At 27.4% G+C, this 13156-nt stretch overlaps 1 protein-coding gene across 1 annotated transcript in view; it reads left to right on the top strand.

The window, feature by feature from the left end:
• The window catches only part of LOC100573904 (tyrosine-protein kinase Dnt), an 81258-nt gene that overhangs the window by 14881 nt on the left and 53221 nt on the right, over positions 1–13156 (top strand). Inside the window, exon 3 of the mRNA XM_003246298.4 lies at positions 7370–7497. Within this exon, the coding sequence (XP_003246346.2) occupies positions 7370–7497 (128 nt within the window). The remainder of the gene's footprint in view (positions 1–7369; positions 7498–13156) is intronic.

Raw genomic sequence — 13156 nt, 5'->3', positions numbered from 1 at the left:
AAAAATAAATCTTGGTTTTAGCACAAAAGATAACCTATAGGACTAAAACAGTTTGTTTTATAATTTGTATGCTATAAAAATATTTTTTAATCTGTAAAAGCAACATTATTATATAGTTTAAAAAGATAATAAAATAAAAATAATGACTGATGAATAAAAAGTCACTTAAAATAATTGTTTACGTCCGAGGATGATATCATGATCCTTAAACATAATATAACCTCAAGTTTAGGTGTCCTCAAGACTATGGAGTCTGAAACATTTTCATTCATATATTTATATCGACAATGGATATTATTCTAATAATGTGTAGTTATAGAGTTGAATTATTATTGTAAATTTGAAGAAAAAAAATAAGTGCCACTAATGGATGGCTTCTTATTCATGTATTCATGTTATGTATAATTATAGTCTTTATATTATATGCTTATTGTGCAATAATTTGTATAGATGTATGTGTATGTTCTATTATGAAAAAAAAATTTGAAAAAAATGTCTTCTAGGTTAATGATTATTTTTATATTTATATCGTAAATCTGTCAAGAAGTTCCATCACTGGATGGATTCTTCTTTCAAACCTCCCTCCAACCCATCAAATCCCACAGCGCTTGTACTTATTGTAAAAAAATAAATTTACAGATTGTATAAATTAATTAATAATGTAACAAAAAAAAAATATATTTATATCGTTTCTTCATAAAATGACATAATAATTTCATATTAATTTCTAAAGTATGAAACGATTTTATGATTAACATAGAACTAACATTATCAATACATCTTTAGTAGATTAATTTATGGTCTATACAGCCCATGACTGTATTATATTATGGCTTAAAATTATGATTTAAAATATTGTTAGTTAGTATGTATAGGTAGTATTGAATATTATATTTTCCCAATGTTTATATTATTATATTATACTACCCGCCACTAATAAAAAAACAGTCGCTCGGGGCGGTCGTGAGTTTTCAAAAAGGTTTGCTGTGTAATTTCCTCCCTCTTCTGTAAGCTCTCAACCCAAAGTAAAAAAAAAAAATTATTCTCCATGAAAATATATGAACGGAAGAGGAAATTACCAATAAAGTTTAATGTAGGTAAGGAAAATACAGAGTACATATATGTACACTGTACACACAAACATAAAATATATCTAATATATATATATTTTTTTACATATCAAACCGAGACTGACTTTTGTTTGAAAATAATAAAAAAATCATTCGTATGTTATAATATATATTGTGGAAGTTTCAAGTGGCTTCCGTTTGTTGAGTTCTATAAATTTTATATGAATTTTCCGCTTGTGCAGTTGTACTTTCCGTATACTTTTGTCGGGCATTCGTATTTTTATTCTTCAAATTCAACTATAATAATTCAAGTCTTTACTTCAATTTGTTGTGTTCTAATATAATATAACAAGTCTGTAAATTCAATTTAATTCGATTTATTATAAAAATTGTACCTTTATTGCCTTTCTGACATAACGATATTTTCTTAAATATTTATAGAATTATAATTCCATAATATTTGACGATACGTTTATTTTAAATAAAATAATCATGTTTAATGATTTTTCAATAATAATGAATTTATCCAAACAATATATTTATTGTTTATGAATTTATGATTATGAATGACAAATGAAACCTAACATACTTACTATATACATATAATTCGTACAAATTAAAATAATCTTGTGGTAACGCGATATTATAAATACCTATCCAAAACGGATACAATTAAAATTGTTTATACCTATACCGCCGACATTAATATTTTTACTGCATCACCATACTGTTATAGTGTTATCTTATCAGCTAGCATAATTAATTAGTTGTATATTTACTTTTACTTTTTATCAATGATTGAATTATATAATAAAATATTATTAGATTATTGGTAATATAGTACAATATTTGGATTGTATTTAATCTTGTTAAAAACATAATAATTAGGTAGTGAAAAAAGTTAAGATCTGATAAATTCTTGATGAAAATAGCATGTGCGTTATACAAGTTATAATTACTATTTATGTTAACCTAGTATAATATTTTTACAATCAACCAATGTCTATAAATAGTTTTATTTCAAAAAATATTTTTCATCAATGAAAGTTTAAATTAAAATGTGTAAAATTCAGAATTACCTACTTCGACAAAATAATAATAAAAATACGTCGTATACATTATTTATATGAAATAATATTCAGTTTACGAACCTAACCCATCAATACTTATAAAATATATAATTATGATTTAAACTATAAATATGATATATTTTGAAAAAAAATATGCCTAGTATATGTATATTATGTAAAAAGTATACGTTAATATGCAGATTATAATCTTGACATTTGAACACTATACAAATATTAATTGAAGCTTTATGAAAATTATTACGTTCGTTACTGATAATATTGAAACCTCCCTTTTAGTTTTTTATGGCTCAATACAAATTCGTTTCATAATGTTGCTAAGCCATGTATGTATAAGTTATTTTGCATATTTAATGCATTTTGACGCATATTAATGTATGGTGTATTATATTTTTATGGGGTTCAAGCGCGTGTATGAGCATAAAAAATACCACCCTCGGCTTTATGAAATTCTTCTTTGGTTTTTAATATTTTTCTATATATTAATATATATACAAACGAAAACCAGTGAAAAATATTTTCGTATCGTGTTAAAATATTATGTTCTATTCTCTTTTCCATAGTGAATTTTTTAATTATTCTGTAAACATATAATAAGAGTGTATGACACAACTTTAAACCATCTTTATTCGTATCTAAATTATTTATTTTTTATGTTTACTTTTTAATTAGTCAACTAAAATTCATCTTACTTCTATGTAACATCTAGTGTAAAAATATTTGACACAATTGTGTGTCAAATTTAACAATGAGACTTTAGTCATTATTTATTGCAATGACTAATATTTGTTGGTAATTATCTAATTATAATATTAACGAAATTGACAGTTATTATACCTATTATATTGTACAAACTTTAGAATTTGTTCTCATCTCTGTGCAGAGGCCAGAGATAGACCAAATTAAATTCTGAGTTTTTGACCCTACAATTCAATTTTGCTGACGTAGGTCTGAAGTCTCTCTCGTGTGTTTGTGCAGTGTCCAAGGGGCGTGTTGGATAAAAGAAACAGCGTGACGTCCTGCAGGACAGTTTTAATGTGCTCTCGATCATCCCTCCTAAGTGAAATATCGTTCTAGCATTGTTGCTGTTGTCACCAAAGGGTGGCAATTTTTTATGATTATCGTTTAACTACTGGTGCTTGTGCGTAATTTATATATCGATTTTTACAGTTACCCCCCTCGAAAACAAAAATAAAAACACGGATGTATTGGGTGTATGGCTTGTGGTGTTATATTTTTATTATTATTATTTCTTTTTTTCTTGTTTAAAATGTTGTTATAACACTCTAGTGCATATCAAATGTCAGATAAGTTATTTTTACATCATCATTAATAATTATCAACTCGATAATAGGAAACGAAAGTGTCTTATTTGAAACGTATATTATCAATAACAACAATATAATATAACAAAAATGAGTAATAATTATTAAATTACTTGTTTCGCATAAAATTATTTACTTATGTTATGTAGGTACACACATAATATTTTATACTTGTGAGTGGTGATTAATCCTAATTTAAAAAATTTATAAAATAAATATAAGTAGGTAATAAGTTTTAGGTAACGAATAAAAACACTTATTCTCTATGAATGTAAGAAATAAACTGTAATATATCATTTTTTGAATAAAATAGTATTGTACTGATAATAATTTTGATATCTACTCATTAAATAATGCATTTATCTAGTACCACAATAATTATAGCGTTTAAGTGTTATGCGTGCTTTGTTTATCCATTGGCTGAAAATTAAACTTGTCAGCACATCGCCAAATGTAATTGATTTACAGAATAATTATAGAGAATAATATCGAAAACAATAGAAGGATATTAAACGATCATAATTTTTAAAACAAATGACGCGGTCACGGATACCCAATGTATATAGGTAGTAGTTTTTTCCTCTTTTTCCCTTTATGATTGTTATTTCAAATGTGTATTGCCGATATTAAAACCTCGGTGAGATAGTGGGGGCGGGGTGTGCAATGTGCATAGTGGAACAGCCGGCAGCGCAATTAGAAACAGGGGTTCGTAAAGGGCCATTAAAAGCACGATGGAAACGTCAGTACGAGAAAAAATCGCCCCAACACCACCGACCCAGTCCAACCAGGGAAATATCATTAATTTGGTAAACCACTGTAATTGTAAATTGCCCCTAGGAATATAAATCTCGAAATCACTGGAATACAATGTATGCTGGGGACAGTCTTTTTGTTCAACTTTTTAATTTATTTAAAATTTAAAATTTTAATAACGCCTTTTTTATTGCCGAAAATCCTCGCTAAACACAGTTCCTTTGCTCCTCGTATAATAATAATCACTGCTAAAAAATATTTATCTTGATTTTTTTTTCTTTCGAATATTATTACAAAGCGTTTCCTTCACAAACAAGCAGTTTCACTTTTCTACACGTTACCATCATGATGGATTGAGCAATCTCCTATAAACGTCTTAATAATAATAGCCATACTCCCTTAGCTCGTTAATAATGTTTACTCCCCACTTTCGACCCTACCTTTATTTATTTTTTTTATTTCAGACAGAGTTCATTTATAACAATTTACACAGCTATCAACGTTTAAAGTTTCGACAACTATGTATAATTTCTGTCACATAATTATATTTTATCCAATTTTTTTATTTTTTTTATTTTGTAATATCAATTATTTGTAACATTAAATATTACAGGTAGTACTGTGTGTACAAATTTTTTTCTGTTTTTTCAATAGTCATATTGATTATAAAAAATGTTCAGCTGAAAACAAACGAATTAAAATACGACCATGGTCTGACTATGCAGATTTTTTTCAAACAGATTACGTGACAGAGACTAATGACATGCATACGATCGATTTGGCCTTTAGGGGTAAGGGAAATAGCATACCACCTGAGTTTTATTTCCATTAATTTCAATTAAGTTTGAAAGTAAAGGCTTAATTAAGATAAAATAATGATTGGAAGTACAAGCATAATGAATAATGATATATCGCTCTGACTTGTTTAAAATCATTTGAAGTAATTTATACATATGTATTTTTTATGGTTTGCATCTAGATATGGGATAGTTAATTTTTTCATGTATTGAATTATCTGATTGAGAAATTTAATAGATAATTTATATATGTGGGGGCATATTCAGTTCACGAAGTAGAAAAAAATATTTGGTAATTAATTGTATTTATAATATTTCTACAAAATTGCTTTTATAATTTATACATTTAAAATAATAAACTAAATTTATGGATCACATTATGAGATAATCACCACGCATTATGTTTATATACGCGAACCGTTAATTATGGCAACTTGATACGTATTTTTGAGTCAAGCAATGTTAAGCATGTAAATAACTAAATTGATTATTGCATGAATTATTAATTAGGGAACTGAGCATTATGTGGTGATGTTACATATTTATCTCTGAAAAAATATACAACTCCATCATTAGTTTTGTCTAAATACATAAAAAAAAGTGGGTTATATTGTTGAGTGGAAAGGTTTCCAAAAACGTACAAGAGCAAGGATTTTTTTGTTTTGTTCAAAATCCTATTCAAACAAGTTGACAAGGATACACATGTACTACATGACTAAAAAATAATATATTATTTTGTAATATTCGTTGTGCGTTATGAAACACATCGACATGACGTACAAATAAGCACGATAAAAAAAATGAATTGCTATTATAATATTATTAAATCAACAAATTAATACGTATGCGTATGAAAACTATAATAGCTAGTATAAAATAGGTATATTATTATTATTTTTTATAGTGGGTATAACATGCAAATGTGAAATATACATATTAATTATTACATACCTACTAGGTATTGATGTTTTATAGATTCATATTATAAAAAACCATTCACGTCATGAATTCAAAATTATATTAATTACAGAAAGTATACACAATATTTGCTTAGTTTACAAATTTAATCTACCTATATTGCGTGTTTTCATTAAATTCCGCAACTATGACACCCAATTTATGAATAAAGATCGATTTCACCAAGTGGACATGATATATTATTAGATATCATAACTTATACGTATAAAAGTAATACAATTCAATTTAACACAAATATGATTAAAATATGGTGTATAATGAATGATTATATATTTTAAATTAGTAAACATAAGATCAAACAATGCTGAAATAAAAAGTATGATATTTATTTATTTATCTTTATTTTGAAACAAAACAAATTGAATTTTGAACGAACATTTTGAGAGATAACTGTTCTTAGCACCTTGCCGTCAGAATAATTGATGATATAATTTATATATTTTAAGTATATTGTACATAATAAAAATCATTTGAAGTACATCGACCTGTAAATAAATAATGTAACCCAATATTTCTGTTATTTTATTTATTATTAATATGTGAATTTGAAAGCTCGCAATGTTGATCTCTCCGAAGTACCATCAGTCTTCAGTTCAAAGGGGGCCATACGAAACTTCTAGAGCAATTTAACTCTCTCTATCTCTTTCTAAAAAAAGTTAACATTTGTTACCTATCTAAAACCAATAGCTGTTCTCGATATGTTTAGATATAAACTTACGATTTCTGATTTAACCATTGTTATTAAATTAAATTGCGTTTTTATCATTTTTTTTTTACCAATGCTTGTTTTATAGTTTTGACTTATGAGTTTTGTATGTTGTAACTATATTAATACTAAATCGTAGTTTTTCTTTGAATTAAAAAAATAATTAAATTTTATTTAGTAATATATTGTTTAGTTATGCGGTGAAAATAACTACATGTTATAGATTTTAATATTTATTCGGTGAATAGCATGCTGTTCTGCAAAACGATTTGTATATAGTTAATCATAATATACTTAATGAAAAAAAACTATATACAGGTATACAATGTTATCTTAGTTTATTAAAATAATACAATGAATATTATGATGTTATTCTACAAAGATTATTTAATTATTATTAACCCTAAAAACACAATAGTATTACTTGTTAAATAGTTATAACTTTATAATATACATACTTAATAATGATAAAATATAAAGTAAAATTATCTATAAATAAATAAACAAAATAATACTTTATAATATAAAGTAATATATTATATTACCTACCTATTTTGTATGTTTAAATCTACAGTTGTTTCATAACTATTTTGTATATTATATGAGATAAAAAAGTTAATTGATAAATTTAATTACTATTATTTTTACCCAGGTCTATCATCTGAACTCTACTATGTTCGAGATGGGGTTGTGAATACATACGCGATGAATTTTGAAGTTCCAGTTCCTGCAAACATCGGTGAACTTGAGTTTTGCTGGCAATCACTGACTCGACATTCAGTAAGTAAAATTATCGTTATGAACACTATTTAGTGTTTTATTTTACTTGTAAAGAGTACTGTTTTTGGTTTCGCGAAGGACATTACAATTGAGTTTTTTTTTTTTAATATGCTTTTGAGGTGCAAGAAAAAGTTTTACGGAAAATAAGTCTCAGATATTATTATGTTACGGACGGTTGACGGTTTAATTAGACGTGACATTAAACCGACTATATGAAGGGTTAGCATTATTTTGACTTGGAAATCACGTAGTGCGTTCAACAAGCGAAACCCAAAAACTTTTGCCAAAAGGGGAACAGTTACGTGATTCATACACTTAAGCACCCATTGAACGTGAACTGTCAAATTATGGAGAAATTGACAATTTACATTTTAGAATTTCATATTACATGAATGGAATTCACACAGTACCTAATAATATATTATATTTAAATAAAAAAATATAATACTGTTTGCTGTTGTGTAAAAATATATGTATATTATTTGAGATTCACATAAAATGTTATACTCATACACTACCTAATATGATTATATAATTATTCATGATAATATTTGTGTAAGTGTATATTTGTATATTTGTATATTTGTGTATATTTGTGTTTTTGATAATTTAAGTACACATCTTAAAGCGTATATTTAAAAATATTTCGATTTTTTATAACATTTGAAAAGTGTCCCGTGGTGACAAACAGTTTGGACAAACTTATTTTTTTTCAAATCAGAACGACCAGTTTTTACTGTAAATCGTTAAGCACATGATTTCTTTGAAAATGTTGACAAATTTAAACGAGTACATTTTCTGAGTTATTAAGCTTTATAAGTGCTAAGGATAATATTTGCTTAATACCTAAGGTTTTGCATGGAGCATCAAATTTATATAATATTTAATTAATATATAGGAAGGTACTCAGACAATTTTTATAAATCATAAAAATTTAACTCAGAAACTATTCATTTGAATTACGATTAATATATAAATCAACATTAAAAAAAATCTTAATAACTTGCAGCTGTATAAAACCTTTCTCGTTTGAAAATATGACGTTTACATCGCTATAAGACATTTTTGAAATTGTATGTAAAGTTCTAAGTATATATTTTAATTTATTATCTTTAATAATATATTTTTATGGTTCTATATATATTTTGTCTAAACATTTTATAACGTACATTTGTCGTCCCTAATCATAATAATTTGTTTTATAAATATTTAGTGTTGAGTTTGTATGAATTTGTACGACCACTCACTAAATTGTCACGAAGTCCTTTCCGAAAATGAAATGTGTTTTTTTAAGCATTTGACATTTCCCCAGCTTTACCATCAATTACTTGCCTTTTTTTTAAATATCTAATTTCGTTAAAATTTGAATTTCAAATGTTTGGACTATGAATAAAATTGTGCATTTTATATATTTTTGATTTTATAAATTATTATAAGAACAATAATTCTTGAGAGAATTGTATTACATTTTATTTTCGATAATGTTCCAAACACAGGTTGCATTTATTTACGTAATTCATTTGAAATTTTTATAATTTTATTATTATTGCTGTAGGTACATTTATTTGTGATCTCAGATACACTGTGTTGGCGTGTTAAGCGTTTTTAGGATTTAAAATTATTTATTATTCTCTAAGTTTTAAAATTGCATGATTTAATACTTATACCTATACGTCTTATACTTACATCATAAAGATTTGTTATTTGATTACAGACATTTCTATACCCTATCTGCATTATTTTATATCTAATGTTTTAGTTTTAAGTATATTTATTTACACTGTACACTGCTATTGCTTTTAAATGCATACTAAGCGATTTTTCTTGACATTTTTCATTCAAACTATCGATAAAACTTTTTTTTCGTTAATATCTAAATGACATCTTGGACGATTTATTTATTTTTTATTTTTTAACAATACATTGTGATGGCTATTAGCTCTTTTAGAGTTCCATAAGTACTTTTTTTTCTTGTCGTGTAGTTTCCGGGTCCCCTAGATATTGAAGTCCTGACCAAATCGAGAGTTCCAAGTCATCGCGATAAACGGATATGAAGATTTATTACATATACAGATATTTATAACATGTAGGGTCCTACTGTGGTCCGGATGTCGGCTGTTCGGGGAGACGGTGCAAGAGAGAAGTTACACATTATCCCGGACAAGGCTTACTGGCGCCGGCAAACAGACACCCCTCATCCTTATGACGACGAACATCATTGATTTTATGTACTTCGGGGGAAAGCATGCCGCATTATCATATTTTAGAAGTTATACCATTGTGTAAATGGGAAATCGTAAAAAGTTGATGAGGCAAACTAGATAGAATAAGATAATTCGCGTGGAACTAGTCGGGCAACGATACTACTTTTTTTTTTAAATTGTATGTAGTTGATCATAAATCAAATGTATTTTAGATCGGATTTAAACACGATTAACTCATTCTCTGTGCATACATAGTAATTCGAAGTGCACACTTTAAAACTTGTGGAAATTGCGTAAGAACATTTGATATGATCTCTATAGGTAGGTATATAAATTATACCTAGGTATATAGAAACTTTTGTCATGATATATATTTCTGATTTGTACGAGTTATAATTTTTTTCATAATTTAAATACATTCAGAATGTATTTAAAATTTGTAATAAATAGTTATAAATGTACCTATCATGTGTATTCATATTATCAACAGTTAATGAAAACTTTTTAATTTGAATTACAATGAATATATTTCATTACAATGAATATATTTCATAATTTACTTACTTAATAAAAACTAGTACCTACCTATTTTATATTAATTTATATATTATAAGATAAAAGTATAGTCTCTAATTCTGTTTTAATTAAATAATGTAATTGATAGGTAAGTTAAAAATATAAAATTAGTTGAATATACGTAAAAAATATATAGGTACCTATTTATTATACTTCATAAATTAATTCATTAATATTATAATTATTAACATTAAATTAAATCCAATACTATGATGTTACTTGTATTTTTTATACTGTTCTAAATTTAATTTGAATTTATGTAAAATCGCATTTTAGTTTATAAAGCAGAAAATTGATAATATTTCATAGATTACCGACATTTCTAATTTGTTTATAACGTTTATATAATTAAAATAATAGTATAACATAATATTTTCAATAACTTTAGTCTTTACTCTTTACATTATCAGCGTTCGTGTAGTTATTTATTATTAGTATACCAATAACTATATAGTTAGTTGGTACAGAGCACCATGTATAATATAGGCATGCCTATTAAGTTGATGACTGCATGGCATAAAAATGATCAGGGGAGTGCGGGGGGTACCTACTCAGTTTTTCCTGAAAATAGTTTATACCAGTTTGTTATTTTATTCTTTATCGTTGTCTCGTTTTGCGGAAGAATATACTGCAAACAATTATCACGTCTTGCATTTCGTTTGAAATGTATTTGGCTCTTTAAAGTGTGCCATAAACGATTTCATCAAATGAATCCCATACGTCAATGCACTCAAGCAAGTATGAAAGAAAATTGCACGATTCCTTTCAATAACGACGACGTCGTCGTCCTTTAGCGCCTTTGGAATTCTCGTCTGGGTAAACTATCGACTGGTATTTTATTAAGACTGTCGGCGGCACGGCTGCAGTGACGGCCAATTTTCGCCTGTCCCTCTCGGTGAAGATATATACAAGTTCAAAATTGAAAAATATCAGCTCTAACATTCCGGTTACGGGTGGTGCCGCGGAATGGTGGTTAGAAGAGGGCCAGAGGGGGTCATGATATCCGTAGAAATTTTCTGAATACCTTCGAAGCCGTTTATGTGGATAAAAATGCCATCGCTTGTCGTTTATTTGAAATAAAAAAAACAACAAAACCGACAGGACACGTCCAAAACGCTCGTGTAGCTGGTCGACGGCGTCGGATAACTTAACACTCTTCCCGGCCACAAGCACACTAGTGAAATCTAATACGATGCTTGTGTGAACGGATTTTAATTAATTCTCGTTAAAAAGGATCCTCCCTCCCCGGCGTGGTGGTGTGGTGTAGTGGGTCGCGGCAGTGGCGTTGTTACGTTTATATAAAAGCGGATTAAATTCCCCGACACCCAGGGACAGACCGGCGCCTTTCACTCGCACGCCGCCGCCGATAATAATTTGCCCGCTCTAACGCTCTTATACAACTCACCATAGAGAATAGGAAAAGGAGGACAAAAAAAAAGTAATACCCTTGCCGCCGACATAAAAAAAATAAAATAAAAAACGAATAAATAAAACGCCAAGGCGGCCGTAACTGTTTTCGTTTATACTTAGCGAGAGACAAAATAATTTAATTGTATTGTGTTGGTCCCCTGGACCGAATAAATCGACGGATAACTCAGTAGGTAATGAATGTTTTTGAATTATTATTTGTTGGCAGTGTAAATTAGTGGGTTGTATCGGAATAGGAGCGAGTTTTTTCTCTATATCGTATAATATACTTTAATAGCAAACTATTTACCATTGTGAAAAACAGATACTTCGAACGGAATGCAAACGAGTTGAATTAAATGTATTATTCAAATTAATCGAAAACGCACTGCATCGCTACAAATAATATATATTTGCCGGACAGGGGTTCGATCGAAAGTATTTTATTTTACATTACATAATATAGACTGTTCAAATGTATTTATTCAAACGAGACAATTTTATAAACAACGATTTAACTATAATAACTATTCTTGAATGTTTTTAATCAAAAAAAAAAAATGCCTTCAATTATTTATCACCATTAGTGAGTTTCTTATCAACGTTAAAATAATACAGTTAAAATAAATTATTGTTCATTTTTAAATGTGTACTATGAAACTTGACAAAATCGAAAACTATAATATTAGGTATTAACAATATATTTCGGAAGTCCAAACAACAGCGTCAGATGTATAAAAGTATAAACACACCATTTATCAGAAAGTCTAAGCTCCGGTATTCCTAATGTACTCAAATTCCTGTAGGATACTGAAGTACATAATATAAAAATTTACAATTGTAATTATATATCTATTATCTATATGTTTATTGTTTTTATTTTGTTTCTCTAAGTTATAACAGTGTAAAAACGATTCCTTAATTTATTGTAATAAGTAAGCTAAGATTCTTGTAACCGTGGCCTAAGTCACCGAGGTAGTTATAATTTATTATTAGTACAACATAAAAAAAAAGGTGGGTAAGTGGATGTCGCTCTGGTGTACAGTAGGTTACAAGTGGGTCACTGTATAATGGATAGTATTAAATTTGAATTCAATGATATAATATCACTGTATAAGAAAAACGATTCTGAGCGGAGACGGTTTGTCAGTCTAAGTATTAGACATACCTATTATAGGTATACTATTAAAAAAAATTGACCTATAATAAGTATCAATAATAAATTCCAAATTAATCATATCACAATATCCATTAGTAACGCGTTATACATCAACAACAAACCGTGGTACTATCATAGATATATAATAGTATATTTTAGAAGTTTCAAGTACCCACAAGTAATATTATACAATCACAACAAAATAACTAAAATAGTTATCCTACGTTTTTAATATGTAATTTCGTCCAAATTTGTACTTAAAATGACTATAAAAATAAACTGTGTAAATGTATTTTTTAGATTTTTTGGGTAA

Source organism: Acyrthosiphon pisum, chromosome A2, assembly GCF_005508785.2.
Source record: "Acyrthosiphon pisum isolate AL4f chromosome A2, pea_aphid_22Mar2018_4r6ur, whole genome shotgun sequence".
Lineage (NCBI taxonomy): Eukaryota > Metazoa > Arthropoda > Insecta > Hemiptera > Aphididae > Acyrthosiphon > Acyrthosiphon pisum.
The sequence above is the reverse complement of the archived record's forward strand: the minus strand, read 5'-3'. Positions and strand labels throughout refer to the sequence as shown.